We start from the raw sequence: 12,269 nt of genomic DNA on the forward strand, positions 1-12,269 counted from the left end.
AAGTTTGTGGAGGATTTTATAGGGTCCTTCTCAGACGTGCTACACCCTGTTCTGAGGGTGTGGTACAATTAGGAGGACACGTTGGCCCTCAGTGAATTCCCGCCCATGGGCCCTTCTGTCATACCATGTCTTCTGCCGCATTTGAGCCAACTTGGAGGTGGCTGTGGGCCATGCCAGCGAGCTGAGCTAACCGCTCCCGCAGTTCCAGCACGTACGGTACAACTGGAGTTCCGGTATCTTCCACCTCCCCTTCCCAATGTTCCCATAATAAAGTTAAAGGGCCTCGGACCTTCTGTCCGTATAGGAGTTCAAAGGGTAAGAAACCAGTGGATTCTTGCAGGACCTCTTGGTATGCAAACAGAAGATGGGGAAGGAGCTTTTCCCAGTCTGCCTCACTGTCTGCAAAGGCTTTCAGCATGCCTTTAAGAGTCCCGTTAAAGCGTTCACAGAGGCCGTTGGTCTGGGGGTGGTAGGGGGTGGTCTGGATGGCACGTACCCCGCATGCATGCCAGGGAGATTGAATTACATCTGGCATGAACTGGGTGCCCTGATCAGTCAGAATCTCACTGGTGACAAGTGCTTCCGCTACCTTGAGGGCTAAAATGCTCGACAGGGTTACCTGCCTCTGGGTAGTGGGTGGCATAGTCCACTACAGTCAGGATATATCTTTTTCCTGACATTCTAGGCTGGGCCAAAGGGCCAATGATATCCACCGCCACCCTCTGAAAGGGTTCCTCGATGATGGGCATAAGGCCGAGTGGGGCCCAGGGATGGTCCTTAGGCCGCCTCTGCCTTTGAGAGACGTCACATGTCGGAAAGAAGTTAGCAACAAACCGAGAGATGCCAGGCCAGTAGAATGCTTGGGTTAGTCTTCTTTCTGTTTTTCTCTTCCTCAGGTGTCCAGCTAAGGGAATGTCATGGGAGATTTGGAGTAGCGGGAACCTAAATGGCTAGGGAACAATCAGCTGTTTGGTTGCAGTCCAGGGCTGGTTTGGGCGGTTAGCGTCTGTAACGCGAAATAGTAGTCCTCGTTCCCAGAAGGTTTGTTCCCCACCCTCCCAGAATGGTCTGGCAGCCACTTGGGCCCGGGATTTGCTCAATGTGGGGTCAGAGTCCAGTTCCTGTTTAAATTTCTCACGGTCCCAGGTCAGGGTTGGTAGCACCCACCGGATCCAGGGCAGAAGAGGGGTCTCGTTTGGCTTCCTCAGCTGGCAGACCATGGCTGGCTTGGCTTCTGGTCACAGCTTCGATGTAGTGGAACTATAGCTCTCCTAAATCATTTCCAAGCAGAATGTCCGCAGGTAGTCCATGATTTCAATTTACCATCACTATTCCCCAAGCCCATAGTCAAGGCGAACCGATGGCTTAAGTATGTGTTTCTTAGCACCATCTGCCAGTTTAATAGAGAACCCGTCTTGATGGCTTCGGGTTTTACCATGCAGGGTTCAGCAATGGTGAGGAAGGCCCCAGCGTCCCGAAATCCCGTAGTTCCCTCCCCATCAATCATAATGCCTCTGCTCTGGGTAGAATGGGACAAGGGGATAAACACTGTACACTTCCCGATGAGGATTGGCCGCAGTGGGGGTCAGCCAGTCCCTGGGAGGTGGGGGTAGTGGTTCTTCCTCTGGGGTCAACTCTAGGTAGTTGACTGGGCAACTGTGGCTGGCAGATGGGGTGCAACGGTTCTGAGGACCGCTGGCCTGAAGATGCCCAGGTTGGTTGCACCCATAGCACCGGCGGTCCAGAAACGGCCCAGAAGGATGAGGTCGGTAGGAAGGGGCTGTGGATGGTGTTGGGGCAACAGGGCGCCGGAGGAGTGGCATGGGGTTGCCAGGAAGTGGTTTAGCTGTGTTCTGGGCCTTGGGCAGCTCGGCTACCAGTCTCTTTCAATGGGGTTTAATGGCAAGGCCCTTGTCTGCCAGTGCAGCAGCCCGCTCGAGGGTGCCAGAGTTCCTTTCCTTCACCCACTCCCATACCTCTGCTGGGCATTTGGCAAAGAATTGTTCCTTCAGGAAGGCCTGGATAACATGTCCAATAGTAAAGGCATGCACCCCCTTGCCCAAGGGGCGGCAGGCTCGTGAGATTTTGTGCACATACATCTTGAAGGAAGGCTCAGAATGACAGGAGAGGTCCCGGAATTCGATCAGGTGTGTTTCTGGTGTTACCACGTAATGTTCTAATACAGTCTGTTTGATCCTACTGTAATCTCGTTTCCACTGTGCGTCCATTGTCTGGTGGGCAATAGCCGCAACCCCTTCCAGCAGGCCCACTAGGTGGAGTACCCAGTCTCCACGGGGCACCTCCAGCAGCTGACATAATTGTTCAAAATCCTGGAAGAACCCTTCTACATCCCCTGTAGCTTCATAAAATGGCTTGAAGTCTTTACGAGTCACCCTTGGTAGATCAGACCCACTGGCTCGTGGGCTGGGAAGAGGGTCCTGTCCTCTGAGGCCTCCCATGGTTTCTCCCTCATGGGCCCTTCAGATAGCCTCCCTCTTGTCATCCAATGGCCCCCAGGATAGCCATCTCCTCTTCGTATTCTGTGATCCAAGGGCTCCTGGGACTTGATACGGCGGATGCAAGCTGTTTGTTCTCTAGCATCAGTGCATTCAAGCTTTCAGTTCTCTGAAGGCTGGCTTCCTCAATAGCAGTGACCAGCTCTTCTTTGGATAGGCCCCTGTAGGTAAGGCTTAACACCTGAGCCTTTTCTTGCAAACTTGCCACAGTCCAATTCCTGTACTCCCCACCCCACGTTAGGTCCAAAGTGAGGGGGCTTCTCTCCATCCTCTTCAGCATTCTGGTCCCACTGCTGCCACCAGTTTGTAACGGAAGCATGGTGGCTTACATCACCGCATGGGGGCACACATCACGTCATGGGGGCACACATCACCGCATGGGGGGCTTACATCAGGGCAATGGGGACACACAGCATGGCAATGGGGACACACATCAGAGCAATGGGGTAATATCAGAGCATGGGGGCACACAGCTGGGCGCATAGCAGGTCGCTGGGCTGATAGAGGGACAAGGGACAAAGGGCACACAGCAGGGAATGCGGGCACACAGAGCATTGGGCAGACAGCAGGGCATGGGAGCACACGTCACAGTATGGAGGCACACAGGGTGATGGAGGCACACAGCAGGGCACATAGCAGGTCGCTGGGCAGATAGAGGGACACGGGACACAGGGCACACAACAGCATACAGGCAGGTTGCGCTTTCCTCCATGCAGAGTAGCGCAGGAAGCAGCATTTTCATTAAACCTCTCATGCAGCACTCCTCCCCACCGCACCCTCCTCTCTTCTTGTTCCTCTGAGATGATGACCAATACAAGCACCTGGGGTGGATGGAAGGGAAGGAGGGGCTGGCGGGGAGGAGCTCATCAGGAGAGGTCTATTTACACTTCAGTCTCTTAGCAGGGACCCGATCTACCCGTCGTCTAGCTGTGATTGACAGGTAGATCGAAGTGAATGGTCAGTCCACCCCCTGGGGGAGAGAGAAAGGATGGAGCTTGGCGGTGATTAGTGCATCGGCAGAAACACTGTGTGTGACAGTGTGGATTAAAACAGGGATAAGGAAGGAAGCTGACATTCCGGGGGGGGGGGGGGGACTCGCCCTCCCTTGCCCCTACTTGCGGACGCCCACGTGTGCATGAACTTTTCCCTCAGTTATCATCTGGTGATCTGGCTAGTAACACACCTCCTGCATTAGTGTGCCCCTACTCTGGATGAATGGACATGGGGGCACCTTTGGACAGCAGCATTGGTAATATTGGGGAGGGGAGTGTTATATGTAGCAGATTTGGATACACTAACAAATTGAGGCCTTACTGTCCAGATGACCAGGTGAAAATAAAGCAAAGAAAACCCAAAAAAGAACACAAATGCAACCATCACATCTAAGAATTCAGTGCCTGACCTCACAAATGCGCGTCTGGAAGAATGTAAGAATTGGTAAACTGCAATATAAAAAATGTTTGTTTAATACCACTTTAAGGAATCAAGTTGCTGGGAAGCTTTTAGAAACTACCCATTTAATAAAACAATTCTGTAGTTTTTCTTTCATTCTGATCACAGCTGTGGGAAATTATAACAGTATTACCTTGGTTCTTCAGGAGTGCAGGGACACTACATTGTTCAGCAAGATGAACCACATCAGGATGAAGAACCTATCATCTATGAAATCCTGAGAGATGCAGCTAAAATGGCAAACGATTTAAGGAAAAACCTGGAAGATTCAGAGATTGTAAAAGAGTAAGATTTAGCGTCTTGTAATATTCATTTTCACTTGTTGCATTCACAGTATAACAAACAACCTTTTGCATTCACAGTATAACAATCTTAGGGCTTGTTTACACTTGCGCTGTCTATGAAAAATGATTTGCAGTGGGTCACTTTCCACAGCAAAGGCTGCTGACAGGCATTCAATAGGTGATACTGCCACCTCTTAAATGTCTGTATTTTTTAGACAGCCAAATGAGCTTTCTCAATGGTAATACCGCTCTGCAATTGTGAGCCTAGCATTTGAAATAGGTCACTGGAATAGGTTGTGTTTGTCAGCATTACTGCTGCCAAATGTGACAAGGGAAGTAATGTTTGGTGCATCACAAAGCTTTGCGACCACAGCATGTGTATACCAGTGGCAGATCCGGGGGGGGGGGGGGGGTAATTGACCGAAAATATTACTCACTCCAGTCTCCAGAGCCAGACCCCCAGCGTCCGGGTCCCAGGCCAGCGGCGGCGGAGCCGTGAGCCTCTGTTCTAGTACCACCACCGCCACCGCCGCGCTGGCCTATACTGCAGAAAGTGCACTGGTTACTATCGCCGCCTGGAGGAGAGCAAGGCCCCAGCATTCACTGCAGAGCCTCCTTCCTCCACTGCTGCGCGCCGAGTGGAGTGTTGGCTCGACCCCCTCCTCCCTCCAGCTACTCCAGGCCAGCACAGTAAGTCCTGAGTGTCAGTCTAAAAATGTGAGTAGGAGCAGTTCTGGGGACCCTGATGTGGGGTGGGCTCTATGGGGTCCCTGATGTGGGGTGGGGGGGGCTCTGTGGGGTCCCTGATGTGGGGGGGGGGCTCTGTGGGGTCCCTGATGTGGGGTGGGGAGGGCTCCGTGGGGCCCCTGATGTGGGGTGAGGCGGGCTCTGTTGGGTCCCTGATGTGGGGTGGGGGGAGCTCTGTGGGGACCCTGATGTGGTTGGGGCTCTGTGGGGACCCTGATGTGTGGGGGGGCTTGTGCAGTCCCTGATGTGGGGGGGGGCTCTGTGAGGACCCTGATGTGGGGAGGGCTCTGTGGGGCTCCTGATGTGGGGGGGCTCTGTGGGGACCCTGATGTGAGGGGGGGGCTCTGTGGGGACCCTGATTAGAGGGGGGTTCTCTGGGGACCCTGATGTGAGGAGGGGGCTCTCTGGGGACCCTGATGTAAGGGGGGGTTCTCTGGGCACCCTGATGTAAGGAGGGGGCACTCTGGAGACCCTGATGCAAGGGGGGTTCTCTGGGGACCCTGATGTAAGGAGGGGGGCTCTCTGGTAACCCTGATGTAAGAAGGGGGTTCTCTGGGGACCCTGGTGTAATGAGGGGGGTTCTCTGGGGATCCTAATGTAAGGAGGGGAGTTCTCTGGGGACCCTAATGTAAGGAGGGGGCTCTCTGGGGACCCTGATGTAAGGAGGGGGTTCTCTGGGGACCCTGATGTGAGGGGGGACTCTCTGGGGACCCTGATGTGAGGGGGGCTCGCTGGGTACCCTGATGTGAGGGGGGGCTTTCTGCGGGCACTGATGTAAGGAGGGGGCTCTCTGGGGACCCTGATGTAAGGGGGCTCTCTGGGGACCCTAATGTAAGGAGGGGGCTCTCTGGGGACACTTATGTAAGGAAGGGACCCTCTGGGGACCCTGATGTGAGGGGGGCTCTCTGGGGACCCGAGAGGACCCTGATGTAAGGAAGGGACCCTCTGGGGACCCTGATGTAAGGAAGGGACCCTCATGTGAGGGGGGCTCTCTGGGGACCCTAATGTAAGGAGCGGCTCTCTGGGGACCCTGATATGAGGGGGAGTCTCTGGGGACCCTGATGTGAGGGGGGCTCTCTGGGGACCCTGATGTAAGGAGGGGCTTTCTGCAGGCACGGATGTAAGGAGGGGGCTCTCTGGGGACCCTGATGTAAGGAGGGGGCTCTCTGGGGACCCTGATGTAAGGAGGGGGGCTCTCTGGGGAAGCTGATGTAAGGAGGGGGCTCTCTGGGAAGCCTGATTTGAGGGGGGCTCTCTGGGGACCCTGATGTATGGAGGGGCTCTCTGGGGACCCTGATGTAAGGAGGGGGGCTCTGGGGACCCTGATGTAAGGGGGGGGGCTCTTTGGGGACCCTGATGTAAGGGGGCTCTTTGAGACCCTGATGTAAGGGGTCACAATGGAAAAAATAGGGATTAAAGACAATCACCTTAGAACTGGTTGCAAGAAATAGGCTCAACTTTGGTATACAACTGCAAAAATAAACTTTATTGGTAGTGCAATCAAAGACAATAAAAAAACACATGCTAAAAAATGTAGCAAATGATGAAGACCAGTGGACCTGCTGTGGCAGCAAATCACACAAGCTCACACATATGCACACACATCAAAGGGCCCCATCCATCCATCCACAACCACTCGCACCCAGTCCCTGCTAATGCAAAAACAATCCCAGTTCAAAACCGGATAGTGAAGCTGATAAGGCATGAACGTATGGTGAAATATAATGCCTGTAGCCAAATCCCTAAAAAGATGTGGATCAGAGACAATATCCTCATCAATTCAAGGCATACTTTGCAGCATTGAGGGGAGTATGATGAAATGTGGAAAGGCCATCTTGTAATCAAGCCCAGAACAATCGTGTCCACTGTCCGTTCTGTGTGAACATTAGGAAGTCCATGAAATGCAAACCGGAATGAAGGGGGGGAGGGTGGTCTATGATAAATGCAAGCAGTAGGGTATGGCACACAGAATTCAAAGGCCCGTATTTATCAATGCAAAACCACAAAATTGGGTACTGGTCAAGTGGGAGGGACCCACAGACGTCCTCCTGTGGATAGAGTGGAAGTCCTTATGACATTGGTGAGGTGGACATGGGAAATCGTTGTATCGTGGCGCTGAAATGGCATGCAGCTGATGGAACAGCTCTACTCAATAGAGAAGAGTCACCAGGGTGTATATGGCTCAGATAACTGGGAGAGGGGCGGTGTGCTGGTCAATGGCTTGGAGTGTCCACACAGACAGTTATCACTTCAGGCAAGGTCCTAACTGGATCTAAGTCTCTCTTACCAACCCCTCAATGTCTACCCGGTACTCCTACAAGTGCTGCCGCCACACTTCCTTATGTCTCCGTAGATGCCCTATCTGGCTGTAGATACGGTGCTCTCCTGTCGCCTCCCTCATTCACAGGACGTGCTGGGACCGCCGTTCCTCAATGCTGCGTCACTTCCTGCCCTCGACCCAGAAGTCAGCCCCATGATGGATTGCCAGTGTCCCCAGAGATGATCAGCTCAGGCGTGGCTAAGGTGGATGGATGGAAGGGGCCCAGCGTGTTACGTCAACGCGTTTCGCGTGTATGACGCACGCTTCGTCAGGACGTCACGACGCCCACAAGCCTCCATCTTTATACCCGTGGGCTTAATCACTTGCCACAGCTGGTTTAGATTACATCAATTGCAGGCATTGTCACAGAGCCATCTTGTGGTCACTCGTGAATAGTGCAATTACATAACATTTTAAAAAAGACAATGAAACAATCTCTATAGAAAAAGCATCACTACTGAGACTTAAACTCACATCAGGACAGGCTAATAGCATCGGCCACCTGGCGACGACCACATAAATAGACAAAGAGGAGAGATAGTGGGAACCTGTGAGTTGATAGACACAGTTGTTGGTGATTTAAATAGTATTAGCTGTAAATAATAATAAACCAACCTCAATCAATGCTATCAGATTTCTCGTTAATCAAACAGATTTTAGACATACAAAATAGGCAGCTACTAATGCCGTAGTATAGTTTCAAAATGTCGGGACCAGATAAGGAAAATCAGGCCCATAAATCAAGTGGTTCATATAGGGAACATAAGATTTAATTTAGAGAGCTGAATTCAGGAGAAATCGAAAGGGCTTCATAAGTTCCCAAGAAATTACTGGAAAAATTTGGAGACAGATTTTTAATACCTCAGTTACTCCCCCACAGACAGATACCGCACATATTTCAGGGATTCAAATGACTAAAAAGGTAGTCTTACCTATTATAGGAATACCAGACAGTATTTTTTGGGGAAGAGGGGAGGGGAAAAGGGAGAATGTTAAATTGAGGATTATTAATGTACATTCACATTACAGGGCAACTTATTAAAGTCAGGGTTCCAAGAAAATCTTTAGACTAATTTCCGTATTTAATCCTGCCGGCACCAAAGTATTTAACCTAAAAATCCAGGCCTTCTCTTTCCTTAGGAGTATTTTATCGTAATCCCCTAAATTATTTGCCCTTTTCGCAACCATTAGGGGTTTGAAGCCGACTATCGCCCCTAGTCTCTCAGATCTTAATAAAATGTGCCAGTGGCATTCCAGTACCTTTCGTACCTCCTGCCACTGACTACCATATTTGGTTATCAATCTCGAAGAAGACTCTGAATTATCACCAATACTAATTTTAGGGGTCAAAAGTTCACATCTGGTTTTTTGACCTGCTTTTTGTTTTGCCTTCCTTAATGTACGGTGTGAGTAACCACGTTCCCTAAACCGTTGGTATAGTTTTTTCGCTTCCTTCAAGTATTCACCATAGTTAGAACAGTTCCTCTTTATCCTGATAAACTGACCTAGAGGGATACCCTTTTTAAAGGGTTTGGGGTGATGGCTATCAGCCCTGAGGAGTGTATTCGCCGACGTACTTTTCCTATAGGTCGTAGTTGAAAGTCGGCCATCCTCTAAACGAATGGTCAGGTCCAGGAAGGAAATTTGCAATGGATCCACAGTAAATGTTAGATGGATATTCCTACTATTGAGATTTAATTCTCTCATGAATTGCTCAAGCTCAACCTTGGTACCGCTCCAGACCAAGAGTATGTCATCAATGTACCTCAGCCATGTCAAAGCATGGCTGAGGTACATGGAGGAAGCATACACGGTCTCCTCCTCCCAGAGGCCCAGATGAAGACATGCATAGGAGGGGGCCCACGGGGCACCCATTGCGGTGCCTCTAATTTGCTGGTAGTATTTACTTAAGAATTGGAAAAAGTTATTGTTAAGGGCAAGATCTAAGATCTCTAAGAGGAATTCATTTTGTGACCCATACTGCGGAAATTTCATTACAAGAAAATGGTAAACCGCTAAGATGCCCCAGTCATTTGGTATCAACGTATATAGGGACTCAACGTCGATACCTACAAGGAGGACCTCCCCTGCAAATTTTAACCCACTGATCTTATTTAATATGTCTCCTGTGTCTCTCACATAAGAGGGCAGGGACACCACTAATTATTTTATGAATAAGTCAAGATATTGATCTAATTTTACAAGGGGCCCCCCAACCGCTGAGACTATAGGCCTCCCCGGGGAATTTTTTTGGTCTTTGTGAATTTTGGGTATTATATAAAAGGTGGGAATGTTGTACTCCTTTACCCTCAGAAATCTTTCCTCCTTCCCGGTAATCAAAGCTGCCTCATGTGCAAAGGCTAGCTTCTCATTTACCCTGAGTACCAGATTGGGGAATGGATTATCTGGGAGTTTTTGATAGGTTTGGGCATCTGACAATAGTCTAATTGCCTCCTTTTCATATCCTATTTCTGACATGAGTACAACGTTCCCACCTTTATCACTTTTCTTGATTACCACTTCATTGGCTTGTTTCAGCTCTTGAAGTGCCCTCCTTTCGTCAGGGGAGAGATTGTCCGAAGTTAGAGAGCTCCACTTTACTTTTTTGAGGTCCTCCTTAACCAAGGTCAAGAAAGTATTTAGCCATTTATTGTCACGGAATTTCGGCATGGCCGTAGACTGAATGACAATCTGGGATTTCCTAGTAAGGCCGGTATTAGTAGTTTGCTCTTCATCCTCGAACAAGGGCCCCCCCCCCCTCCTCTAGGAGAGAATTCAAGATATCTAAGGCTTCCAAGTCCTCTGGCTTAGTTACCTGATGTTCTACCTTTCCCTCTTCGTCCCCGGAGTAAAGGAGTCGGTAATACACCTTTCTGAGGTATAAATACAGGTCTTTGTAGACCTCAAAATGATCCATTCTCTCCGAGGGTGAAAAGGAAAGTCCCTTCTGGAGGAGCTTAGTGTGTCCCTCATTCAGTGGAAATTCAGACAGTACGCTCTCCTTCGAGGCAAGAGAGCGAAGAAAAGTCCCGCCTCCCTTTATATAACCACCCCCAGCAGGCTCCGCGCATCCTGATGCTCCCTGGGAGAAAGGTCCTTCTGTCTCAGCAGTCTATGATCCTGGCTCCCCCCGGACTACATCTCCCATAATGCTGAAGTCACTGTCTTGCAGAGCTTTAATAATAATAACAACGTGAACAATACCAGCCATGTGACTCGGCTACATCCTCCTGCCACTTGAACATCTTTGGTCCTCCAAAGATAAGGAGGTTCTCCTCCCAAAAAGGTAAATGTTGACCTGTAACAAAGTCTTAGTCAACATCTGAAACAGCATTCATTGTAACTGAAACTGACTAATACAATCTCTATCTAATAACTTACTATACACACCAGGGTTTCTCAACCAGTGTGCAGCGGCACACTGGTGTGCCGTGAAGGGTTCCCAAGTGTGCCACGGCAAAATGACCCCCAACCTATGCATTAACTTATCTGCTCTTTATTGATTGCTGGCTGGTCAGTTGATACAGTGGTGCGGGTCCACTGTCTAATACTCGCTTCCCGCTGCCACAGGCACTCGGGAAGCTGTGTGAGCCCCCCAACACGCATCCTGCCAACCGATGACGTCACCGGTTGCTATGGGAGGGGCGGGCACACAAGCAAGGGCTTGCTGGACGTTCGAGCCGGGAGACGCTAGCTGGCGGGAGAGAGAAACCAGGAAGGAGGATCTTCTGTGCCTGCATGTCAGCTCTGTGAGGTACACAGGTTTATGTGGCATAACTGTTTTTAATATTTTACCTACTTAATAAATGTAATGCTTGGGATTTTTGACCTACCCTTGAACAGTGTTCCTCTCAGCTGTTTTCCTTCTCCTTTTATTAGCACACAGGATCACCTTGATGATTACTTTGTAAATGTAATATATATGTCATTTAAATATATGTGGGTATATAAAAAAAAGGATAAATATGTTTGTTTTAACTACTGTAACACTATACTGTATAATACTGATCATGATAACAGTACTTTCTTTTTTTTTTATATTGTATTCTGCTTACAGATTTTTTTTTTTAAATGTATTCTACTTGCATGTCTGCTGCAGATTTGTCTGTGTGCATATATACATGTCTGTATGTGTGTGTGTGTGGTGTATGTATGTTACTTTTAATCCTGAACCCCCCCCCCCCCCTCCTTATTCCTGTACCATCAGAAAAGCATTTTTAGGGATTCCTGTACCATCAGAAATGCTTTTTTAGGGCTTGTTTGTGATAGCAGCAAGGACTGCTGACCCTCTGAAAAGCAATCCATGCTCAGGTCGCTTTTCTGAGGCATTTGACAGGCGGTAAAGAGGCGTTATGTTGCCTCCTCACCACCTGTTTTAAGCCTGTAAATGCAGCATCACTACACGCAACCGTACACTGCATACAGTTGCAGGGTAGTTGCAATGCAGCCCCATTCACCCTGGGTAATACCTCCAGCTGCAGCCACAGCATGTGTAAACCCCCAGCTGCTGCCTCTGCAGCTTAAGGGGGAGAAGTTGGGGGTGGTAAAAACAGCTCAACTATGTGGTTTTACCACCCCTCCAACCTGACATGTGAACAAGCCCTTGGTTCACATCTGCATGGATGTGTGCTGCGTGTAAGGCAGCCAATTCATTTCAATGGGCTTCCCTACCTGCAGAAATGCAGAGAAAGAAGTCCCTGACCTTTTTTTTTTTTCAAATTACGCCGCACCAAAAGCACCCCATGTTTGTTAATGTGTGGGGTACTATCAGGAATTATTGGCACCCCTAAAGATCAGAGCATTTTTGTGTGTGTCAGAAATGAGCGCGATTTTGCGCGCATTCCCCAACATACAGGAACGAGAACTGAGCCTTGGACAGGGGTGCCTGAGGACTGAAAATACTTTGCAAGGGCGCCCCGACTGGAAAAAGGTTGAGAAACACTGATACAC

The 12,269-nt window shown here is 49.7% G+C and overlaps 1 protein-coding gene across 1 annotated transcript in view; it reads left to right on the plus strand.

Moving 5' to 3' along the window:
* Positions 1–12,269, plus strand: part of LOC309568529 (uncharacterized protein) — a 70,067-nt gene that overhangs the window by 50,867 nt on the left and 6,931 nt on the right. Inside the window, exon 2 of the mRNA XM_082274217.1 lies at positions 4,115–4,253. Within this exon, the coding sequence (XP_082130343.1) occupies positions 4,115–4,253 (139 nt within the window). The remainder of the gene's footprint in view (positions 1–4,114; positions 4,254–12,269) is intronic.

The sequence above is a fragment of the Pelophylax lessonae genome (genome assembly GCF_965119305.1).
Source record: "Pelophylax lessonae genome assembly, chromosome: 12".
Classification (NCBI taxonomy): Eukaryota; Metazoa; Chordata; class Amphibia; order Anura; family Ranidae; genus Pelophylax; species Pelophylax lessonae.